Raw genomic sequence first — 21,127 nt, 5'->3', positions numbered from 1 at the left:
ACCACAGAGGGGAACATACCCATGCACAAGATGACACATGCAGAAACAATAACACTGCATTTACATCCCCACAGGACCCCAACACAATGTCACTGGAGAGGAGGTGCCAGCAACACTGAGTCCCCCCCACAGAAGAGGCCGACAGTGATGACAGCAGCTCTGCACACCTGGATCAGGATGACCAACCTGGCCCATCAGGGACCTCTCGACAGTCGGTGACCCTGGCACAGTCCCATACCACCACAGAGCCTCCCCCCTCAGGAAACACCACCACAGCACCCACCCAGCGGACCCATACCTCTGTCCCCAGGACACGTCAATCAGGAGTGTATCCACCACTACAGGGACCCCAGGCAACCCCAGAAACACAGGACGATCGGGGACCTGGGGTCAGTGGCAATGGGCGCACGGTTCAGGGGACAGAAGTAGAGGACAAAAGGGAAGCTGAAAGGACTGCTGTATGACAGGGTGAGGACAGGCCAAGGGAACCGACTCTCCACGAGGCACTCACCAACATCCTTGGAGCATACCACCATTCCCAGGAGACCATGGGCCAGATACTGGCCAAGTTGCAGGAGACCCAGCGGCTGCAGGAGGGACAGTACCTGGGGATCAGGGAGGACCTGAGGGACATCCACACCACCCTGGTCACCATTGCAGGGGTGCTGACAGACATGGCCAACACCATGAGGGAGGCAGTGGCACACCAACGGGCCCCTGACACTAGCCACACCGATGAATAGCCCTCCACCTCCGCTGACGCTAGTGGGCAGGAGGCCCCACCACAGGAACAACAGGCCACCAGCACCCCTCCCTCTGCAGAAGGAGAACCACTACGCAAAAGGTCCCAGCGATCCAGACAGAAACCAGAGAACATTTTCAAGACCCCCGCCAGGAAATAAGACTCCCCTGAATGTCATCCTTGTGTCCCACTATGTCACCCTGTCCACCTTGAACTGCCATTGCCCCATTCCCTATGCCCCCTTGGACAAGCCACCTGTGATACCAATAGACTGGACTCTATCCTGGACATTCCTCCATTATCAACCAGCCCATTGCAATACCCCCTACACTTATTATCACATAAATAAACATCCTTGGAACTAATACAAGTATGGAGTCTGTCAATTGATTGAAATATGTATTAGTTAAACAAGCTGTAAACATTGCAATTCAAATGTACAGTTTTATATACATAGGTATGACCTTTAGTGGGCAGCAGTAAACACACCAGGAGCCAGAGTGGGGCACAGATATCCGAAAATAGAGATGCCAAAGGGTACAGTAAGTGGCCATAGAATTTTAAAAATCAGGCAGCCATGTACAATGTCCAACACAAAACTGCAATGGAAGGTGAAGTTACAATGTCTTACCTGTGTGTCACTGGAAGTACCGTTGAATTATAGTAGTTCTGTTGTCCACATCCTCTTCCTCTGCCTCCTCTTTGTCACTGTCCACAGGCTCAACCACTGCCACACGACCATCTCCAGCCTCATCCTCCTGCAGAAAAGGCACCTAGCGTCTCAAGGCCAGGTTGTGCAACATGCAACGATGATCTGCATACCTTCTTGAGTAAGTAGCACAGGGATCCACCTGTCAGATGGAGGCACCAGAATCTGGCCTTCAGGAGGCCAAAGGTGAGCTCAATGATCCTCCTTGTTCACCCATGTGCCTCATTGTAACGTTCCTCTGCCCTTGTCCTGGCATTCCTCACTGGGGTCAGTAGCCATGAGAGGTTGGGGTAACCAGAGTCACCTGTAAATATCAAGGGATTCCTGTTAGCCAGACACTAACCCTTAGGGCCAACCCCACACCCATATACCTAGAGACACTGGGTGGGGACAATGGACTCACCTATTAGCCACACCCTGTGCCTCTGGAGTTGAGACATCACATATGGGATGCTGCTATTACTCAAGATAAAGGCATCATGCACAGAACCAGGATACTTTGCATTGACATGGGAGATGTACTGGTCCGCTAGGCACCCTATCTGTACATTCAGAGAGTGAAAGCTCTTTTGAGTTCTGAACACTTGTTCGTTTCTCCCGGGGGGGGGACAAGGCAATATGTGTACCATCAATAGCACCAATGATGTTGGGGATATGCCCCAGTGCATAGAAGTCAGCCTTCACTCTGGCCATATCCTCCACCTTGGGTAATACGATGCAGCTGCGCATGTGTTTCATTAGGGCAGTCAACATTCTGGTCAGCATGTTCGAGAACATAGGCTGTGACATCCCTGCTGCCATGGCCACTGTCGATTGGAAGGACCCACTTGCCAAGAAATGGAGCACTGACAGGACCTGCACAAGAGGGGGGATACCAGTGGGGTGGCGGATAGCTGAGATCAGGTCCGGCTCCAATTGTGCACACAGCTCTTGGATTGTGGCCCTATCAAGTCTGTAGGTTAGGATAATGTGCCTGTCCTCCATTGTCGCCAGGTCCACCAGGGGTCTGTACACGGGGGTATGTCTCCATCTCCTATTCATCCTCACCGATTGAACTATAGGGTGAAAAACGGTGAGCAGATGGTCATATTCAAACATATATTCAAACATATACTCAGATTAATATGGCTTGCATTTTTTTTACAGAAACTTAATGTGAACGTGTAGGTCCGTTTATGCGCCTATGTCTGCTGTGACGAAGATAGGGCCATGGTCTGTGCCCCCCTGAAATGGCAGCCGCCTGACCTGTTAGGAGGGACAAGTGTAAATGAGGTAATTCCGCTGACCATGTGCACTGTTGCGGGAGGTGGTCGATGACCGCTGTGCAACACCTCATTGGTTATCATTAGGGCCTAAGGGTTCCAGGAGCCAATGGTGATGTACTCTGGCGGTGACGGTATGCACCACCGCAGACGTGACTGCCATTTTCTATCTGTTCACTCACTTGCTACCTGACCTTCAACAGGAGAGGACCTACACTGCAAGTGCTGCTGTGACCTGTTTCTGGAAGCGACCATGGCTCGAGTGTCTGGGGAAAGGGCCCCTGCCTTCACTTCCGAGGAGTTGGAGAGACTAGTGGATGGGGTCCTACCCCAGTACCCTTTACTTTATGGTCCTCCAGACAAACAGGTGAGTATACTATACTGTGAGCACGATGCGTGGGGCATGAATGTTTGGAGTGCTGTGTGTGTAAGCCTCGTGTAGGGGGGCTGAGGGGTCCAGGGCAGAGTGCTGGATGTTTGGTGGGCAATGTCTGTGCGTAAGGGGATGGAGGGATATGGTGGGCCATGAGTATAACAATCCGGGCGGTATAACTAATACCTTTTCTTACGTATCTTTTTCTGCAGGTCAGCACCCATCAGAAAAAGGGTATTTGGTGTGCCGTCGCCAAGGAGGTGCGGACCCTGGGGGTCTTTGACAGGCGGAGCACCCACAGTCGCAAACGGTGGGAGGACCTGCGCCACTGGGCAATGAAGACGGCGGAGGCTCAGCTGGGGATGCCTTCCAACAAGGAAGGGGTGCCCGTCGTACCCTGACCCCTCTGATGTTCCGCATCCTGGCAGTGGCCTATCTGGAGTTGGATGGGCATTTGAAGGCATCAAAGCAGCCACAAGGGGGTGAGTACAGATTCAGAATCATGAAGTTGCACGTGTTTAAGTGTTACCTGGGTGGGGGATGTGGGTCTGTGGGTGCCCCTAAGCCCAGGGCGAACATGGCAGGGTAGGTTCCATGATGGGCAAGCTCAGATGCACTCCAACCCCAATAATGCTAGGGGGCATCTACTACTGGGCAGGGTCCTGTGGGTTTCAGGTGTGCAGCTAATGGCGTTAGGCATTGTAGCCCATGGCCTGGTGACTAGCATTGTAACTGGTAGTGCATGGCCTAGTGCATAGGGCTGTTCCCTGTGAGTCATGTACGCCAACGATAGTGTTGTTGCTGGCATTGACCAAGTGTATCCTTTGTCTCTTCCCATCCCTTTTTGTTTTGTCACCCTGTCCTTGTGTGTATTAGCATAATCTGGCGGAGGAGCAGAGGCACCGGCGACGGAGGGAGCTGCATCCCACATGGGCCTGGAGGCCGAATCCACCAACTGTGAGGGCACCAGTGGGACGGAGGGCGAGGGGATCACCACGACGGAGACAGGAGGGGACAGTTCTGACAGCGACACCTCCTCCGATGGAAGCTCCCTGGCGGTGGCGGACACCTCTGTTGCCACCCCAACTACAGGTACAGCCGCCACCCCCGTACCAGCACCGCCCGCCAGCCCCTCAGCGAGTTTCCCGTGCCCGCTCACCCAGGAGAGTGGGCATCTCCTTTACCCCAGGCACCTCAGGTCCTGCATCAGTCAGCCCTGCTGCCCTCAGTGAGGAGGCTATTGACCTCCTGAGATCCCTCTCTGTTGGGCAGTCAACCATACTGAATGCCTCCAGGATTTAGCAGGGCATTTGCAACAAACAAATCCATTCCTGGAAGGCATTCACTCTGGCGTGGCGGCCCAACAGAGGTCATTCCAGGCTCTCGCCAACTCACTGATGGCAGCCATTGTCCCTGTCTCTAGCCTCCCCACTCCAACTTCCTCTACCCAGTCCCATTCCCCTCTACCCAGCCTATCCCAAGCACACCTTCAGACCAGCATGCACCCAAATCAACACACAGAAGTGGCTCAGGCAAACACAAGCACCACACTCCATACCACAGGCACTCACACAAGCACTATCCAGATGCAGACACACCAACATCCACTGCCTCCACTGTGTCCCCCCTCCTCCTCCTCGTCCACCTCCCTCCAAGTTGCGTCTCCATTCACACCTGATTGCACTACGTCCTCATCCACTACCTCCATTACCAGCACGCCTATCACAACATGCTCCTCACTGGCAGTCACCACCCCCACATACATGCACACGTCCCCTGTGTCCTCTCCCACTGTGTCTGTGCCCCACTCCTCCCAAATTAAAAAAATGCAAGCACTCAAACACCCAACAGCCATCCACCTCACAACAGCATCCAGCCCATGCACTTGCATCCAAACACAGCAGACAGACACCTCCTACAACCACTCCCTCTTCCTCCACTCCCAAACCTTCACCCTCTTCCAGCCCCAGTGTCCATAAAAGGCTTTTCCTCTCCAACCTTGACCTATTCTCTACCCCTCCCACCCCTCGTCCTTCACTTAGGGCCAGAGTGGGCAGAACCCAGGCCAGCACCTCAGCCACCGAGTCCATGGCCGCTGTAGTTTCTGCAGCTACTGCAGGTGTGAGAGGCTCCAAGGAGGCACCTGTCAGCACAGAAGTGTGCCTGCACCACCTGCCAAGGGCAAGAAGGGGCCGCCAGCTAGCAAGAGCAGGAAGGGAACACCAGCTAGCAAGGGGAAGGAGGCACTACCGGCCAGCAAGGGGAAGGAGGCACCATCGGCCAGCAAGGGGAAGGAGGCAAATCGGCCAGCAAGGGGAAGGAGGCACCACCGGCCAGCAAGGGGAAGGCGGCACCACCAGCCAGCAAGGGGAAGGAGGCACCACCAGCTAGCAAGGGCAGGAAGGGAACACCAGCTGGCAGAAGCAAGAAGGCATCACCAGCTGCCAAGGTCAGGAAGGGAACAACAGCTGCCAAGGGCAATGTAAAAGGAACAGACGCCGCAGGCAGGATGGATCTGGTGCCTGGGGCTGGAGCAGCATCTGGGCAAACAACACCAGCCATGGCACTTCAGCCGTCCGAGGCTGCAGGGAAAGGGCTGGAGCCTCCCTCCACCACTGACAGCACCGTCACCTGCACCGCTGCCAGCACCGCCATCTGCACCGCCACCTGCGCCACTGTCAGCAGCACCATTGGCAGTAGCTGCAGCCCCAGTGGGAAGCCGTCCGAGGCTGCAGGGGAAGGGCTGGAGCCTCCCCCCACCACTGACAGCACCGTCACATGCATCGCCGCCAGCACCGCCACCTGCACCGCCACCTGCACCACTCCCAACAGAACCTCTGCCAGCAGCAGCAGCCCCAGTGGACAGCCGTCCGAGACTGCAGGGGAAGGGCTGGAGCCTCCCCCCACCACTGACAGCACCGCCGCCAGCCCCGCAAATGCCATCCACTGAGCAGCCATCACCACAGGCGAGCAGTGTGTAGTCATGACTACATGGGCTGTAGTGCGTCCTGACCCCTGCAACAACTGTAGGTGTGACACCCAGGTGAGAGACTGTGACCTTGCACAATCCAGGATCTGCTTCAACGGCCACAAGGCCCCCTCCAGAACCAGTGGAAGAAGGCATCCACTCAGCCCCTCCTTGCCAGGATGAAGAACACTGGGCACAAGGCCCCCTCCAGAACCAGTGAACAAACCACCCACTAGAGAGACTGTGGCCTAGCACTCTCCAGGACCAAGCAGTGGGCAAATCACCCACTAGAGAGACTGTGGCTTTGTACTCCCAAGGACCAAGCAGTGGGCAAACCACCCACTTGAGAGACTGTGGCTTTGCACTCCCCAGGACCAAGCAGTGGGAAAACCACCCACTAGAGAGACTGTGGCTTTGTACTCCCCAGGACCAAGTTGTGGGCAAACCACCCACTAGAGAGACTGAGGCTTTACAATCCCCAGGATCGAGCAGTGGGCAAACCACCCACTAGAGAGACTGCGGCTTTGCACTCCCGAGGACCAAGCAGTGGGCAAACCACCCACTTGAGAGACTGCGGCTTTGCATTCCCCAGGACCAAGCAGTGGGCAAACCACCCACTTGAGAGACTGTGGCCTTGCACTCCCCAGGACATCGCAGAGGGCATGTTGCCCCCTCCAGGATCAGTGGCCTTGTACCATCTTCTGGCTGAGGTGCCCCCGTTCCCCTTCCCCCTGAGGTGCCTGTGTATCTTCGACCAGATGCCCCAGCAGTGTTCTCTCTGTATTGAGGCAGGAGTCAAGTGTGGCCTTGGCCTATGTGTTATGCCTTGTGGGCCGCGGAAATTTTGGAGTGGGAATTGTCCGTCCATTTGTATATATTGTAAATACTGTTTTGTGCTTTGAAGGCGTATTTATTTAATTTTTAATATTACAATGACTTTACTCACTTCCTTTTGTCCTTGCGTTATTCCTGAGGGTTACGGGGTGGATATGTAATATTGTTGCATCTGTTGTGTGTATGTTGTTGTGGGTGGGGGTGGGGGTGGGGGTGTGGGTGTTGCATGTGTGTGTCACTCTCTTTTTCCTCCCCCCATCCCTTGTGTGCTAGGTGCAGTACTCACCGTGATCGTCTTTGCCGCCATTCGTGATCCTGGTGTAGGAGGAGGTAGACCAGCATTGGAAAAATGTGCAGCTCTGGCTCCATGGTGTTATGGTTCTTCCTTGAGTGTCGAGAGGTGAGTTGTTTCCCTTCTGTGTACTGTTTCTACCATGCTTTTGATGGCATTGGTACCGCCACGGAAAAGCTGGCGGATTGGCCTCTCATATTACAGTGGGCGGTACATTGTCTTCCGCCTGGCTGTTGGCGGTTACCACCGTGTTGCTTGTTGCTACCGCCATGGCGGTCAGAGTGTTAAAGTGGCTGTCTGTGTTGGCGGTTTCCGCCATGGTCAAAATTCAATTTTTTTTACCGCCGGCCTATTGGCGGTATCACCGACCGCCAGAGTTGTAATGAGGGCCTATATCTCATTTTGATGTAGTATATACAGAGCCAGCTTCCTACAGATATCCTTCAGCCGAATGACTGATTGGTGCGACTTGACCTCAAGGACGCCTATTTAACAGTCCCAATTTACCCTCCTCATCTACACGTTCTTCAGTTCAAATGGAGGAGGCAAATCTACAGGTGTGCGTGACTTCCATTCAGTCTTTACTCTGCCGCTTGGTGTTTCACCAAGTTTATGCACCCGGCCATGGAATAGCTTGAAGCAAAAGGGATCAGACTCATTGTATACCTCAACAACATTCTTCTCATGCACCAGGACCTGGTTCGTCTGCGGCAGCAGCTCCCAATGGCAATTTCCCTTTTACAGAATCTTTGCTTTAACATAAACTGCGAGAAGTCAGAGGTCAATCCCTGCTCAAAAGATAGTCTTCATTGGGTTCATCATCACCTCAATTCATCAGTCCTTGAGAATGCCGCAGAAGAAGATCATCTTGATACACAGGGAGCTTTGATGGGCTTTTCTGAAGGACAAGATCTTGCTACATCACTTAGCCAGAGTAGTAGGCCTCATGGCTCCCTCCATCCAAGCCATTTTCCCAGAGCCCCTACACCAGAGAGATCTACAGAGACTAAAGAAGATGCCTCTCAGGTGCGGCCAGAACTACACGGAGGAGATTTCCCTCAATAGGGAGGCCCGACTAGAGAGTGAGTGGTGGTTGGAACACAGGCAGGCCTGGAACTGGAAATCCATATTCGGATCTACTCTGGATCTCATAACAGAATTGGATGCAAGTTCTCTAGGTTGACGGGGTGATGTAGGGATATTACTACTGGAGTTTCCTGGTCCGGCAAGGAAAAAACTTTACATATTAACTGCCTGGGGCGTCTGACCGGGTCCTTCTCTCTAAGGAGTTTGGTATTGAACAGGGTGTCCTGCTCCATTCTTCAGAAAAATAGACAATGTGTCAGTAGTGCGGTATATAAACTGCCTAAGAGGAACACACTCAGAAGTTCTAGCGAATCTGGCAAAATACTTTTGCCACTATTGCCTACTCCACAAGATCTTGATGATGGTGGAATATCTACCATGGAGGCTGAATTGGACAGTGGATTGGTATTCTCAACATCTGAAAGACTCCAGTACCTGGCAGTTGGAGCCATCCCTCTTTCAGGGCCAGATGAACTGATGGGGGCCATGTCAGATCGACTTCTTTGCCTCATGTCTAGATAATGTACTTCAATGATTTTTAGCTGGCTTCCGGTTTCCCTGCAAAAGCCACAGATGCGTTTCTTCAGGACTGGAGTCAGATCATGGGATACACTTTTCCACCTTCTTCACTGATTAGCAGGCTGACCGTTCAGGTCAAGTGACAGCAAGTGGAGAGGATGTTGGTGACGCTTCTATGGAGATCATAAGTCTGGTATCCATTTCTTCTGGAACTTTCTAAGGATTCTCCAATCCCTCTTCTCCAGACACCAAACTTACTGAAGGATACTCATGGCTACTTACACCATTTGGTACAAGAGGGGAATCTCCAACTGACGGTTGGGAAGATTACAGGTCACACTGGGTGGTCCCGGGATCATCGCAACCAGCTGCGCACTTCATCAACAGAACATGGGCGAACTTGAGGAACAAGTGGTATGAATTTGCATGGCACCAATAGTAACGCTGGTGTGTGCGAAGGAGTTTGGATTCCGTGGGATCTGAGGTATTCGAGATGGTTAACTTCTTATTGGAGTTAGCTGAGAAAGGGTTGACTTACAGGACCATCAATTCTTGCTGTTCAGTCATATTGATATCCCAGTAGGGGAACATCCTCTAGTGTCTAGAGTGATGAGAGGGTTCCGATTGTCGAGACCCCTACTTCTCAAATATTCTTCTTTATGGGACGTTAATGTTGGCCATAAACGCCTAGAATCCAGGCCGGATAATTAATTTATTTCACGGAAACAACTTACAGGTATGTTGGCAATTTTATAATGCCTCATATCCTGCAAAGATGTGTCTGGGCTCTGGATATTTCAGTCATGGTAAAGATCTAGATTTTTCATCCAGAATTTTGTCCCCCAGATGGGGGGTCCTTTTCCATTTCACAGAGAAGTAAATCTAATACGAGATTGGTTAATTATCCAGCTTTTCCCCAGTATTCAAAGTTATGTGTAGTACACTGCTTAAGGACGTATAAAACTATGACCGAGGAGTTTCGCTCTCCAGGAACATCTCAACTTCTCATTGCCTTGAAAAAGCTGTTTAAGGCAGACTCCTTTCCAACCATAGCAAGCTGGGTGAAGTGGGTCATGCAAGAAGCTGGTATTTTGACACGTCTGTATTTGGAGCTCATTCTGCCCAGGGGCCATGACTTCCAAGGCGTTTTATTTAGGTGGCTGCTTCGAGGATATCTTCAATGTGGACCGACTGGTCTTCAGACCTACTTTTAAAGAGTTCTATTTCAAGCTTACATTGAATGTGGCTTTACTGGTGGTTAATCAGCTTTAAACATGCATAATCTGAGTCTCCGGTCCTGAGACAGAATGTAAAATTTCCTAGCTAATGTGAAGGAAACCTTCAATTCTATTAAGTATACCAAGAAATTTCTGGCCCCAAGGGGGGGACTGTAGCCTTTGACTCCCAGGGCAAAAAAGTGTTTTTCTTAAAAAAACCTTGTTTACCCGCAATCAATGATTGGCATCAGTCTCCTGGCCACAAGCTGATGGTGGGATTGATTTTGGAGTTATACAGCAATTTCTATGGATTCAACAAGGCGAATTCGAACCAACAGAAAAAATATTATCGCAGAATAGCATATCTGAACTTGAGATCAAGGGGGAATCATTGATTATGAATCAGACACATTGAAAGAAAAGCATAAAAGTGTTATCATTTGGTGTTGTAAGGGTGCTACCTAAGAAAATATGACTTTTGTCATGATGAAGACCCTTTATTGATTGGTTCTCTTTGTGGAGTCGAAACGTCGACATTAATTTCTGTGGAATATTCTTTATTGAGATGAGTGACTTCCTGACACCTGGATTGAATGTGTCCCATTGAAGATCACTCCATATACATTTGTAACCACAATTTGTATATATTGTAGATAACACTTGGCACTATTTTTATTTTACTAATCACCTTTTCACTGCTCCGTTATCTTGGGAGCAACTAAATATGTTGATTCATGTTCATGTTTATAATGAAATAAAATGCTACACATATAAATTCTTTCAACCTTGCGGGTACACAAGGTTTTTAAAGAAAAATCTTTTTTGCTATGGGCGTCAAAGGATACACCTTCCCCTTGGGGCCAGAAGTTTCTTGCTATATTGACATACTCGGGTCCTGGGGTGTGAGAAAGTAGCCTCTTTCTAGCATGGTTACCACCACTTTTGGCCTGTTTGTGAGTGTGTGTCAGAGTGTTTTTACAGGTCACTGGGATCCTGCTAGCCAGGACCCCAGTGCTCATAGTGAAAACCCTATTTGTCAGTGTGTTTTGCCTGTCTCACTGGGATCCTGCTAGCCAGGACCCCAGGGCTCATAGTTTGTGGCCTAATGTGTGTTGGCAGTAGTGCTTGACTGGGTCACTGGGGCTCTGCTAACCAGAACCTCAGTGCTTATACTCTCTCTGCTTTTAAGTTTGTCACTATAGGCTAGTGACTTAATTTACCAATTTCAATTGGCACACTGGACCCACCTTATAAGTCCCTATTTTATGGTACCTAGGTACCCAGGACCTTGGGGTTCCAGGAGATCCTTAAGGGCTGCAGAATTTCTTTAGCCACCCATAAGGAGCTGAGACAAACCCTTCCACAGGCCTGCCATTTCAGCCTGTGTGAAATAGTGCACACACTATTTCACAGCCATTTACACTGCACTTAAGTAACTTATAAGTCACCTATATGTCTAACCTTCACTTGCTGAAGGTTAGGTGCAAAGTTACTAAGTGTGAGGGCACCCTTGCACTAGCAATGGTGCCCCCACATAGTTCAGGGCCAATTCCTGGGACTTTGTGAGTGCGGGGACGCCATTACATGTGTGCACTACAGATAAGTCAATACCTATTTGTAGCTTCACAATGGTAACTCTGAATATGGCCATGTAAGGTGTCTAAGATCATGGAATTGTCCACCCAGCCCAAACCTGGTATTGGGGAGCCAATTCCATGCATCCTAGGGGCTCCACTATGGACCCTCAGTACTGCCAAACCAGCTCTCTGAGGCTTGCAATGCAGCTACAGCTTCTGCCACCTCACAGACAGGGTTCTGCCCTCATGGGGTCTGAGCAGCTCAGTCCCAGGAAGGCAAAACAAAGCATTTCATTTGGGAGCAGGGTGTTACACCCTGTCTTTGGAAATAGGTGTTCCAAGCTGGGGAGGAGTAGCCTCCCCAGCCTCTCGAAATGCTTTGAAGGGCACAGATGGTGCCCTCCTTGAATAAGCCAGTCTACACCGGTTCAGGGACCCCATGTCCCTGCTCTGGCGTGAAAATGGATAAAGGAAAGTGGAGTGACAACTCCCCTGTCCATCACCACCCCAGGGGTGGTGCCCAGAGCTCCTCCAGTGTGTCCCAAACTTCAGCCATCTTGCTTTGCAAGGTGTGGGGACACTCTGGAGGCCTCTGAGTGGCCAGTGCCAGCAGGGGACGTCAGAGACCCCTCCTGATAAGGTAGCCAATCCCCCTTTCAGGGCTATTTATGGTCTCTCGTGGGTTTCTCTTCAGATTCTGCTTGCAAGTTTCCATCAGGAATCCTCTGCAACTACTACTTCATCCTCTGACCTCGGATCGACCGCAGCCTACTCCAGGAACCAATGTAACAACAACAAAATATCCAGAAGGGCTACTTTTCCTCTGCAACTTCAGCTCCAGTCAGCCACTCCAACATGGTGTGCACACTCTGAGGACTCCCTGTCTTCACCCTGCACCAGGAGGACCGAAGAAATCTCCTGTGGAGTGACGGAGTCACTTCCCTGCTAAAGCAGGCACCTTCTAAGTCGATGACCACTTCTCTTGGACTCCTCTCCTGGCGACGAGCGTGCTCCTTGGAACACAGAGGGTGGACCCATCGACACAGTCCTGAGGTCCTGCTGTCCCACTTTGAAGGAGGTAAGACCTTGCCTTCCCTGAGAACAACAGTACTCCTGTGCACTGCATCTTCTAAATTCCTTCGTGCACCACCTGGGCCGTGCCCCCAGCACTCTATCCTGTGACGCTCAACTTGCTGAGTTGCTCTCCGGCGGCGTGGGACCTTCCTTTGTAGTGCTGCACCAACCGCATTTTGCACCCCGTGTCCTGGGACTCCCATGTGTGCTATCCGGTGTTCAGAGGGCTCTCTAAAGTGCTGAGAGCCCCCTTTCCTCCTCAAACATAGTTGGGGCCCCCAGGTGCCTCCTGGGTCCAGGTAGCGCCATTTTGACGCAAAACGCGATTTTGCTGGAACCAAGGCTTTTTGGAGAAATCTAGCACCGAAAGTCACCTGCATCCAACTTCTCTTCATGGGACATCCAGTGCATCATGCAGGAACCCGCTGACATCTTCCTTGGGTGCATTTCTGCAGTCTTTGCCCAACCGGGGACTCTTCTTTTGCACCCTCTTCCAGGTTGGCAGGGGCTCCTGTCCTTCCTGGAACTTCTTTCGACTTCTGGACTTGGTTTCCTTCCTTTGCAGGTCTTCAGGTCCAGGAATCCACCATTTGTTGTTTGCAGTCTTGCTTGGTTCTTGCAATAACTCTAATCATGACTTGTAGTGTGTCCTAAGGAAACTTGCAGTACTTTACTCCTGCTTTTCTGGGCTCTTGGGTGGGGTAATTTACTTACCTTTACTGTATTCTTACTCTCCCAGCTCTTCTCTACACACTACACTTGTCTAGGGGGGAATTCATGATTCACATTCCACTTTCTTAGTATATGGTTTGTGTTGCCCCTAGACCTATTTTCTCCCATTACATTCTATAGCATTTTCTATTGTTTGCACTATCCTATGTATAATTACTTACCTTATTTTGGTGTCTATTCTATATGTAGGTGTCTAGTGTATATATTGTGTATAATACTTACCTCCAGAAGGAGTATTACCTCTAAGATATTTTTGGTACTGTGTCACCTAAATAAACTACCTTTATTTGTGGTAACACTGAGTATTGTCTTTACTTGTGTATAAGGGCCAGATGTAGCAAAGGTTTTTACCCATTCTATGTCTATGGGAAAAAGTGTTTGTACATATGGCCCTAAGTGTTGTGTAACTATAAGTGGTATTGCAGGAGCTTTGCATGTCCTCTAGTTCAGCCTAAGCTGCTCTGCCATAGCTACCTCTATCAGCCTAAGCTGCTAGAACACTACTACATTTCACTAATACGGGATAACTGGACCTGGTGTAAGGTGTAAGTACCCAAGGTACCCACTACAAACCAGGCCAGCCTCCTACATGGGGTTACTGGGTTGCCTCATTTTCTTTGAATCAGTTCTATTAAGGACATGGAGGTGAGGATTATCCCTCCCTGCAATACTTCTGTATTTCTGCTTGCCCACCCTAGAGGCATACCTAGTACTCCGTGGGTATGAAATTATTTAGCATATTCTATTTTACAGTACGTTAAGACACGTTTAAGTGATTTTTAAGTATTGAGCAATGTGCTAATAGTTGTAATGCTTAGGACTGGTAACTTACAGCCTTGTTTTATTTATTCAATAGGCGCTGAACAGAAGCAAGAAGTTTGATCATAAGCGGAGAGTATAACACCTTGCACGATTTCCTTGAGGATCTCTGTATATAAGATGATACAAGGTCGTTGGTGGTTTGGATTGTTGGATTTTGAAGAATCTGGGAAATTTACTCTTTGCGTTGTTGGTTTTTATTAATACGTTGGGCTGCTGAGCTAAAAATAAAAGATGGAAAAATGCATAATCCTCAACTTCATCTCCTTAACAGAATTGAAACTTTCCTTCATGTTAGCTATGACATTTTACATTCATCTACAAACACTGTCAAATAGGCACAATATTGTGCTTTCTCCTGGTACTCGCATACACACATGCATGAGACACAATCCCTTCCAATTTACACTGATGGACTAGGATACACACTCTGTCCAACTGGCACTCATCCCGTGCATAGTTAGATGAATGCAACATACACTTTAATGGGAAATCTATGGTCTTCTACACTTTCTTACTGGTGTATGCACGTGCATATAGCACATTGTCTAGCACAGCGTCATGGTCCACGCTAAACCGGTCAGCAATATCTCGTAGGCGGTCTGGACGGCTGTGGTATTGCAGAGTTAAGAAGGATTGCACAAAACAAATGCATAGATGAAGTTTAACTTCTGCAGTATTTGATTGCTAAACGATCACATATCAGTGCACAAGAAAGCAAAAAGACAGTTTTGATATTGTGCTCACTCTTTCTGTTAAAACCGTGAGACAAATTCAGGGGTTTAGGTCACCTCACAGGAACAAACAAATTAGGAAAACATTAAAGGCAAATCAGGAATAGAAAAATCAAGAAAACATTAAAGGCAAATTAGAAAATATTCTGAGAATAATATGAAAGGCAATAATATCCTTCACATGTGCATTCTCTCTGTGTGACTGAGGGATATTTAATATTATGAGTTTTAGCTGAAAATGATTGTGTTTCTCTAGGAAAAATACTTTTTACTAAGCAGTATTAAAAACACAACAGTATCAATAACTGGAAGTGATACTTTAATATACATATGGTAAGATGAGGAGTCCTGTGTATTAGATCCTTGACAAGTGACTTATCTAAAATAAAAATAAGACTGGAGTTAAAATAGCAATTTTTCTAGTTCCATAAAATTGTTGGTGAAAGTTTAACTTGTTATATTTTTTAATTTCAATGTTTTCAAACACAACCTTTCCAGCAAAAGTCATAAGTAGAGTATAAAAGGTATCTGTACAGTCAAAATGTTCTTATCAAACGTACGTTCAACACTTTCCTTTCTCTATGACCACCTAGATTTGAATCAACGTGACTTCAAAGACTTACATCACCAATGTTTTTTTAGGTGAAAAGGCACTTCAATATTGAGCAGCACCTGTGTTAACAGCTCTGCAGCAGGGAACCTGAAGGGTAAGATAGGAGTGACCCCCCCTTTAAAGTTCCCAGAATGTTTGCACCTCGAGGTTTATTTTATTACATGAAAATAACTGCTGAAAACACTTGCTAGATGAAGCCTGGATTAGTACTCTAAAGACCACCAGGCGGGTGCATGCAGAAAAGGGGGGGATCATCACCAAAATCATTTTCAAAACTTGGGCATGTTATATTAACCTCACATAACTGGAGGATGAGGAAGAAGTGGTAAATGGCAGGAAAAGAAGGTGCCACACTGACAACAGACAGCATTAGTCATGGAAAAGGGAGTTACCAAGAGTTCTAGGTTTGGGCTTGGGGGACCGGTATGAGACATCTGAGCCAATTCCATTAAGAAAACGAAAAAGCATATTGATGGCAAATATAGAACCTTGAAGAACCTTACAAAGATCAGAGTCTCTACCCTGGCTGTATCAGGAAACATCTTAACCTAGCTCACAGAATCCTCTTTTTTTATAAGGGCATATATTCTTAATCATTCGGGCATGAAAGCCTAGAAGGTAGTAGGCCTACCAACTCACATGGTGCCACTACATGACATACAGTTTCTTAATTTATCACATGGTGACCCAGTAAAGATCCTCTATCAAGCACTGAGGTGAAAGCCTGTGCGCCCAATAGGTTTGTAGCTCGTGTGAATGCTCTACACAGTTAGGCTCAAATTAAAATCTCCTCAGGATATAATAGGTGTCTAAAGATGAATTTATTCCTGTTGTGGAGGATAGGGAAGTGAAGGGGGTCCAAAGTCCCACTCTCCATGGCACACCAACTCACAAAGGCCTCTCTCCCTTCTCAAACTAATTCTAAGATTGACAGGCCTGAGGCAGTGAATAAAAAAACACATTTTCAAGGAATTGTTCTTAACTTGATAGTCTGTTTTATCTTTTAGGAAACATTCTGCTTTTCATACTGTGGTTGACTATTTTTTCATTGTGTGGTGATACCTTCAATAAAAATGCAATTTGCTTGCTTTATCCAATCATGCACATGGTGCCTACTGATTGGCTGAACTTTCTCCAGGCTTGAGAGATCTTAAATTTAAGGAACTGAGATGAAAAGTTACATCCCTGTAATTACTGCTGCCTAACATTGGTATCTTTCATAGACTCAAATGCTTGAATCATTGTCGGAATTCCCAACTTGATGACAGGGAATGATTCAGTGACATGAATCTAATGAAGATACAATGATCAGGGCCGCTGGAATTATGTGGAAGAAGAGGGGCAAATTATGTAGCAGGGTTTAGTAAATTATGCAGCAAGAAAAGGCAAATGTGGCATAATGCAGCACATTTTGTAATAATATTACTTAATTATTTCATAATTTTTATACTTGGTAACACTGTCTGGACACTGGTTGCACCTCATTAGCACCATTTTAATAACCCAAAAATAGCAATCAGCTTTGTAAAGAGCCTTTCACTACGCAACACGTGGCACTTCATTTCTTTTTTCTTTTTTATTATTTTTTATTGAATTTATAACATACAGCAACGTACAAAACACAAAAGGAAGTCCCCTCGTCTTAGTAATCAGTAAAATAACGCAGTGATCCCTACCAGCCACAGCATTGCCCCAGGCAGCAAGGAGAAATAAATCAACATGTCTCTCAGTAAGCATCAATATTAAGGGGTGTGTCTAAGAGCCTCCTCACAGGCCAGTGAATAGCAAAGTCTCTAACGCCAGCATGAAGGCAGGCCTTATTCAGCAGAGGACACAGTAGAATATAGCAGAGGGGTATGAATAACAGAAAAGAAACATACTCAAGAAGGCAGGTGGAGCAACAAGCAGAGCGCCCAAGTCCATCTCAACGGCGTAGAATCACACCAATCCAAGGGAGATGAGTGAGTCTCTCACGTGGGCATCACCAATCACATCACTTACATACTTTGGGCGGCCAGGTATTCATTCAACTGGGCCCAGATATCCTTAGGCCGAGACCCCTCAGGCATGAGATCCCAATAGACCACCAACTGATCATGACAGAAGGCGACATCACACAACCATTCAGACTTACGAGGAGCCCTCTTCCTACCCCAGCACATGGCAACTCTATGCTTGGCGAGCAACATGAGCAGACCCACCAGGCGTCGATGCGGCCCCTGGATCTCATCCACCCATCCAAGCAACCCAACCCTGGGGGAAAGGGGCAGGTCCAGGAGAACCATTTCAGTGATCACTTGCCAGACTTCCACTCAGAAATCGTGGACTTCCGCGCATTCCCACGCCAGATGAAAGAAGCCCACATCCGGAGTCCGGCAACAAGCGCAGCACGCATCCGAACGTAGGCCCATGGAGTGGAGCCCCTTAGGTTTATAATACAGTCAGTGCAGAAACTTAAAGTGCAACAGTCGCAGCCTATAATTCGGGGACATCGCTCTCATATGCGCACAGCACCCGCGCCACATTACCTCAGTGATGGGTTCTCCGATATCCCCCTCCCAGGCAACTCTGGCGGACTTCCCAGAGCCATCTCTCTGCTCTTGCATACAATTATACAGCTTAGTAACCAGCTGTAGGAAAGTACCATCTTGCCTGGCATGTTACCCCCATTTTTCACTGTATATATGTTGTTTTAGTTGTATGTGTCACTGGGACCCTGGTAACCCAGGGCCCCAGTGCTCATAAGTGTGCCTGAATGTGTTACCTGTGTAGTGACTAACTGTCTCACTGAGGCTCTGCTAATCAGAACCTCAGTGGTTATGCTCTCTCATTTCTTTCCAAATTGTCACTGACAGGCTAGTGACCATTTTTACCAATTTACATTGGCTTACTGGAACACCCTTATAATTCCCTAGTATATGGTACTGAGGTACCCAGGGTATTGGGGTTCCAGGAGATCCCTATGGGCTGCAGCATTTCTTTTGCCACCCATAGGGAGCTCTGACAATTCTTACACAGGCCTGCCACTGCAGCCTGAGTGAAATAATGTCCACGTTATTTCACAGCCATTTTACACTGCACTTAAGTAACTTATAAGTCACCTATATGTCTAACCTTTACCTGGTAAAGGTTAGGTGCAAAGTTACTTAGTGTGAGGGCACCCTGGCACTAGCCAAGGTGCCCCCACATTGTTCAGAGCCAATTCCCTGAACTTTGTGAGTGCGGGGACACCATTACACGCGTGCACTACATATAGGTCACTACCTATATGTAGCTTCACAATGGTAACTCCGAATATGGCCATGTAACATGTCTATGATCATGGAATTGCCCCCTCTATGCCATCCTGGCATAGTTGGCACAATCCCATGATCCCAGTGGTCTGTAGCACAGACCCTGGTACTGCCAAACTGCCCTTCCTGGGGTTTCACTGCAGCTGCTGCTGCTGCCAACCCCTCAGACAGGCATCTGCCCTCCTGGGGTCCAGCCAGGCCTGGCCCAGGATGGCAGAACAAAGAACTTCCTCTGAGAGAGGGTGTGACACCCTCTCCCTTTGGAAAATGGTGTGAAGGCAGGGGAGGAGTAACCTCCCCCAGCCTCTGGAAATGCTTTGTTGGGCACACATGTGCCCAATTCTGCATAAGCCAGTCTACACCGGTTCAGGGGACCCCTTAGCCCTGCTCTGGCGCGAAACTGGACAAAGGAAAGGGGAGTGACCACTCCCCTGACCTGCACCTCCCCTGGGAGGTGTCCAGAGCTCCTCCAGTGTGCTCCAGACCTCTGCCATCTTGGAAACAGAGGTGCTGCTGGCACACTGGACTGCTCTGAGTGGCCAGTGCCACCAGGTGACGTCAGAGACTCCTTCTGATAGGCTCCTTCAGGTGTTAGTAGCCTATCCTCTCTCCTAGGTAGCCAAACCCTCTTTTCTGGCTATTTAGGGTCTCTGTCTCTGGGGAAACTTTAGATAACGAATGCAAGAGCTCATCCGAGTTCCTCTGCATCTCTCTCTTCACCTTCTGCCAAGGAATCGACTGCTGACCGCGCTGGAAGCCTGCAAACCTGCAACATAGTAGCAAAGACGACTACTGCAACTCTGTAACGCTGATCCTGCCGCCTTCTCGACTGTTTTCCTGCTTGTGCATGCTGTGGGGGTAGTCTGCCTCCTCTCTGCACCAGAAGCTCCGAAGAAATCTCCCGTGGGTCGACGGAATCTTCCCCCTGCAACCGCAGGCACCAAAAAGCTGCATTACCGGTCCCTTGGGTCTCCTCTCAGCACGACGAGCGAGGTCCCTCGAATCCAGCGACTCTGTCCAAGTGACCCCCACAGTCCAGTGACTCTTCAGTCCAAGGTTGGTGGAGGTAAGTCCTTGCCTCACCTCGCTGGGCTGCATTGCTGGGAACCACAACTTTGCAGGTACTCCGGCCCCTGTGCACTTCCGGTGGAAATCCTTTGTGCACAGCCAAGCCTGGGTCCACGGCACTCTAACCTGCATTGCACGACTTTCTAAGTTGGTCTCCGGCGACGTGGGACTCCTTTGTGCAACTTCGGCGAGCACCATTTCATGCATCCTTGTAGTGCCTGTTTCTGGCACTTCTCCGGGTGCTACCGGCTTCAGAGAGGGCTCCTTGTCTTGCTCGACGTCCCCTCTCTCTGCTGGTCCAATTTACGACCTCCTGATCCCTCCTGGGCCTCAGCAGCGTCCAAAAACTCTAACCCCACAATTTGCAGCTAGCAAGGTTTGTTGGCATTTTTTTGGCGGGAAATCACTTCTGCACGACTCTCCACGGCGAGAGGGATCCGTCCACCAAAAGGGAAGTCTCTAGCCCTTTTCGTTCCTGCAGAAACCTCAGCTTCTTCTGACCAGTAGAAGCTTCTTTGCACCCGCAGCTGGCATTTCCTGGGCATTTGCCCATCTCCGACTTGCTTGTGACTTTTGGACTTGGTCCCCTTGTTCCACAGGTACCCTAGATTGGAAATCCACAGTTGTTGCATTGTTGGTTTGTGTCTTTCCTGCATTATTCCTTTAACACGACTTCTTTGTCCTTAGGGGAACTTTAGTGCACTTTGCACTCACTTTTCAGGGTCTTGGGGAGGGTTATTTTTCTAACTCTCACTATTTTCTAATAGTCCCAGCGACCCTCTACAAGGTCACATAGGTTTGGGGTCCATTCGTGGTTCGCATTCCACTTTTGGAGTATATGGTTTGTGTTGCCCCTATCCCTATGTTTCCCCATTGCATCCTATTGTAACTATACATTGTTTGCACTGTTTTCTAAGACTATACTGCATATTTTTGCTATTGTGTATATATATCTTGTGTATATTTCCTATCCTCTCACTGAGGGTACACTCTAAGATACTTTGGCATATTGTCATAAAAATAAAGTACCTTTATTTTTAGTATAACTGTGTATTGTGTTTTCTTATGATATTGTGCATATGACACTAAGTGGTACTGTAGTAGCTTCACCCGTCTCCTAGTTCAGCCTAAGCTGCTCTGCTAAGCTACCATTATCTATCAGCCTAAGCTGCTAGACACCCTATACACTAATAAGGGATAACTGGGCCTGGTGCA

The 21,127-nt window shown here is 48.7% G+C and overlaps 1 protein-coding gene across 1 annotated transcript in view; it reads right to left on the bottom strand.

The window, feature by feature from the left end:
• The window catches only part of DMC1 (DNA meiotic recombinase 1), a 1,145,966-nt gene that overhangs the window by 709,232 nt on the left and 415,607 nt on the right, over window positions 1-21,127 (bottom strand). The window contains exon 7 of the mRNA XM_069233161.1: window positions 14,723-14,814. Coding sequence (XP_069089262.1) covers window positions 14,723-14,814 — 92 coding nt within the window. The remainder of the gene's footprint in view (window positions 1-14,722; window positions 14,815-21,127) is intronic.

The sequence above is a fragment of the Pleurodeles waltl genome, chromosome 4_2 (genome assembly GCF_031143425.1).
Source record: "Pleurodeles waltl isolate 20211129_DDA chromosome 4_2, aPleWal1.hap1.20221129, whole genome shotgun sequence".
Taxonomy (NCBI): domain Eukaryota; kingdom Metazoa; phylum Chordata; class Amphibia; order Caudata; family Salamandridae; genus Pleurodeles; species Pleurodeles waltl.
The sequence above is the reverse complement of the archived record's forward strand: the minus strand, read 5'-3'. Positions and strand labels throughout refer to the sequence as shown.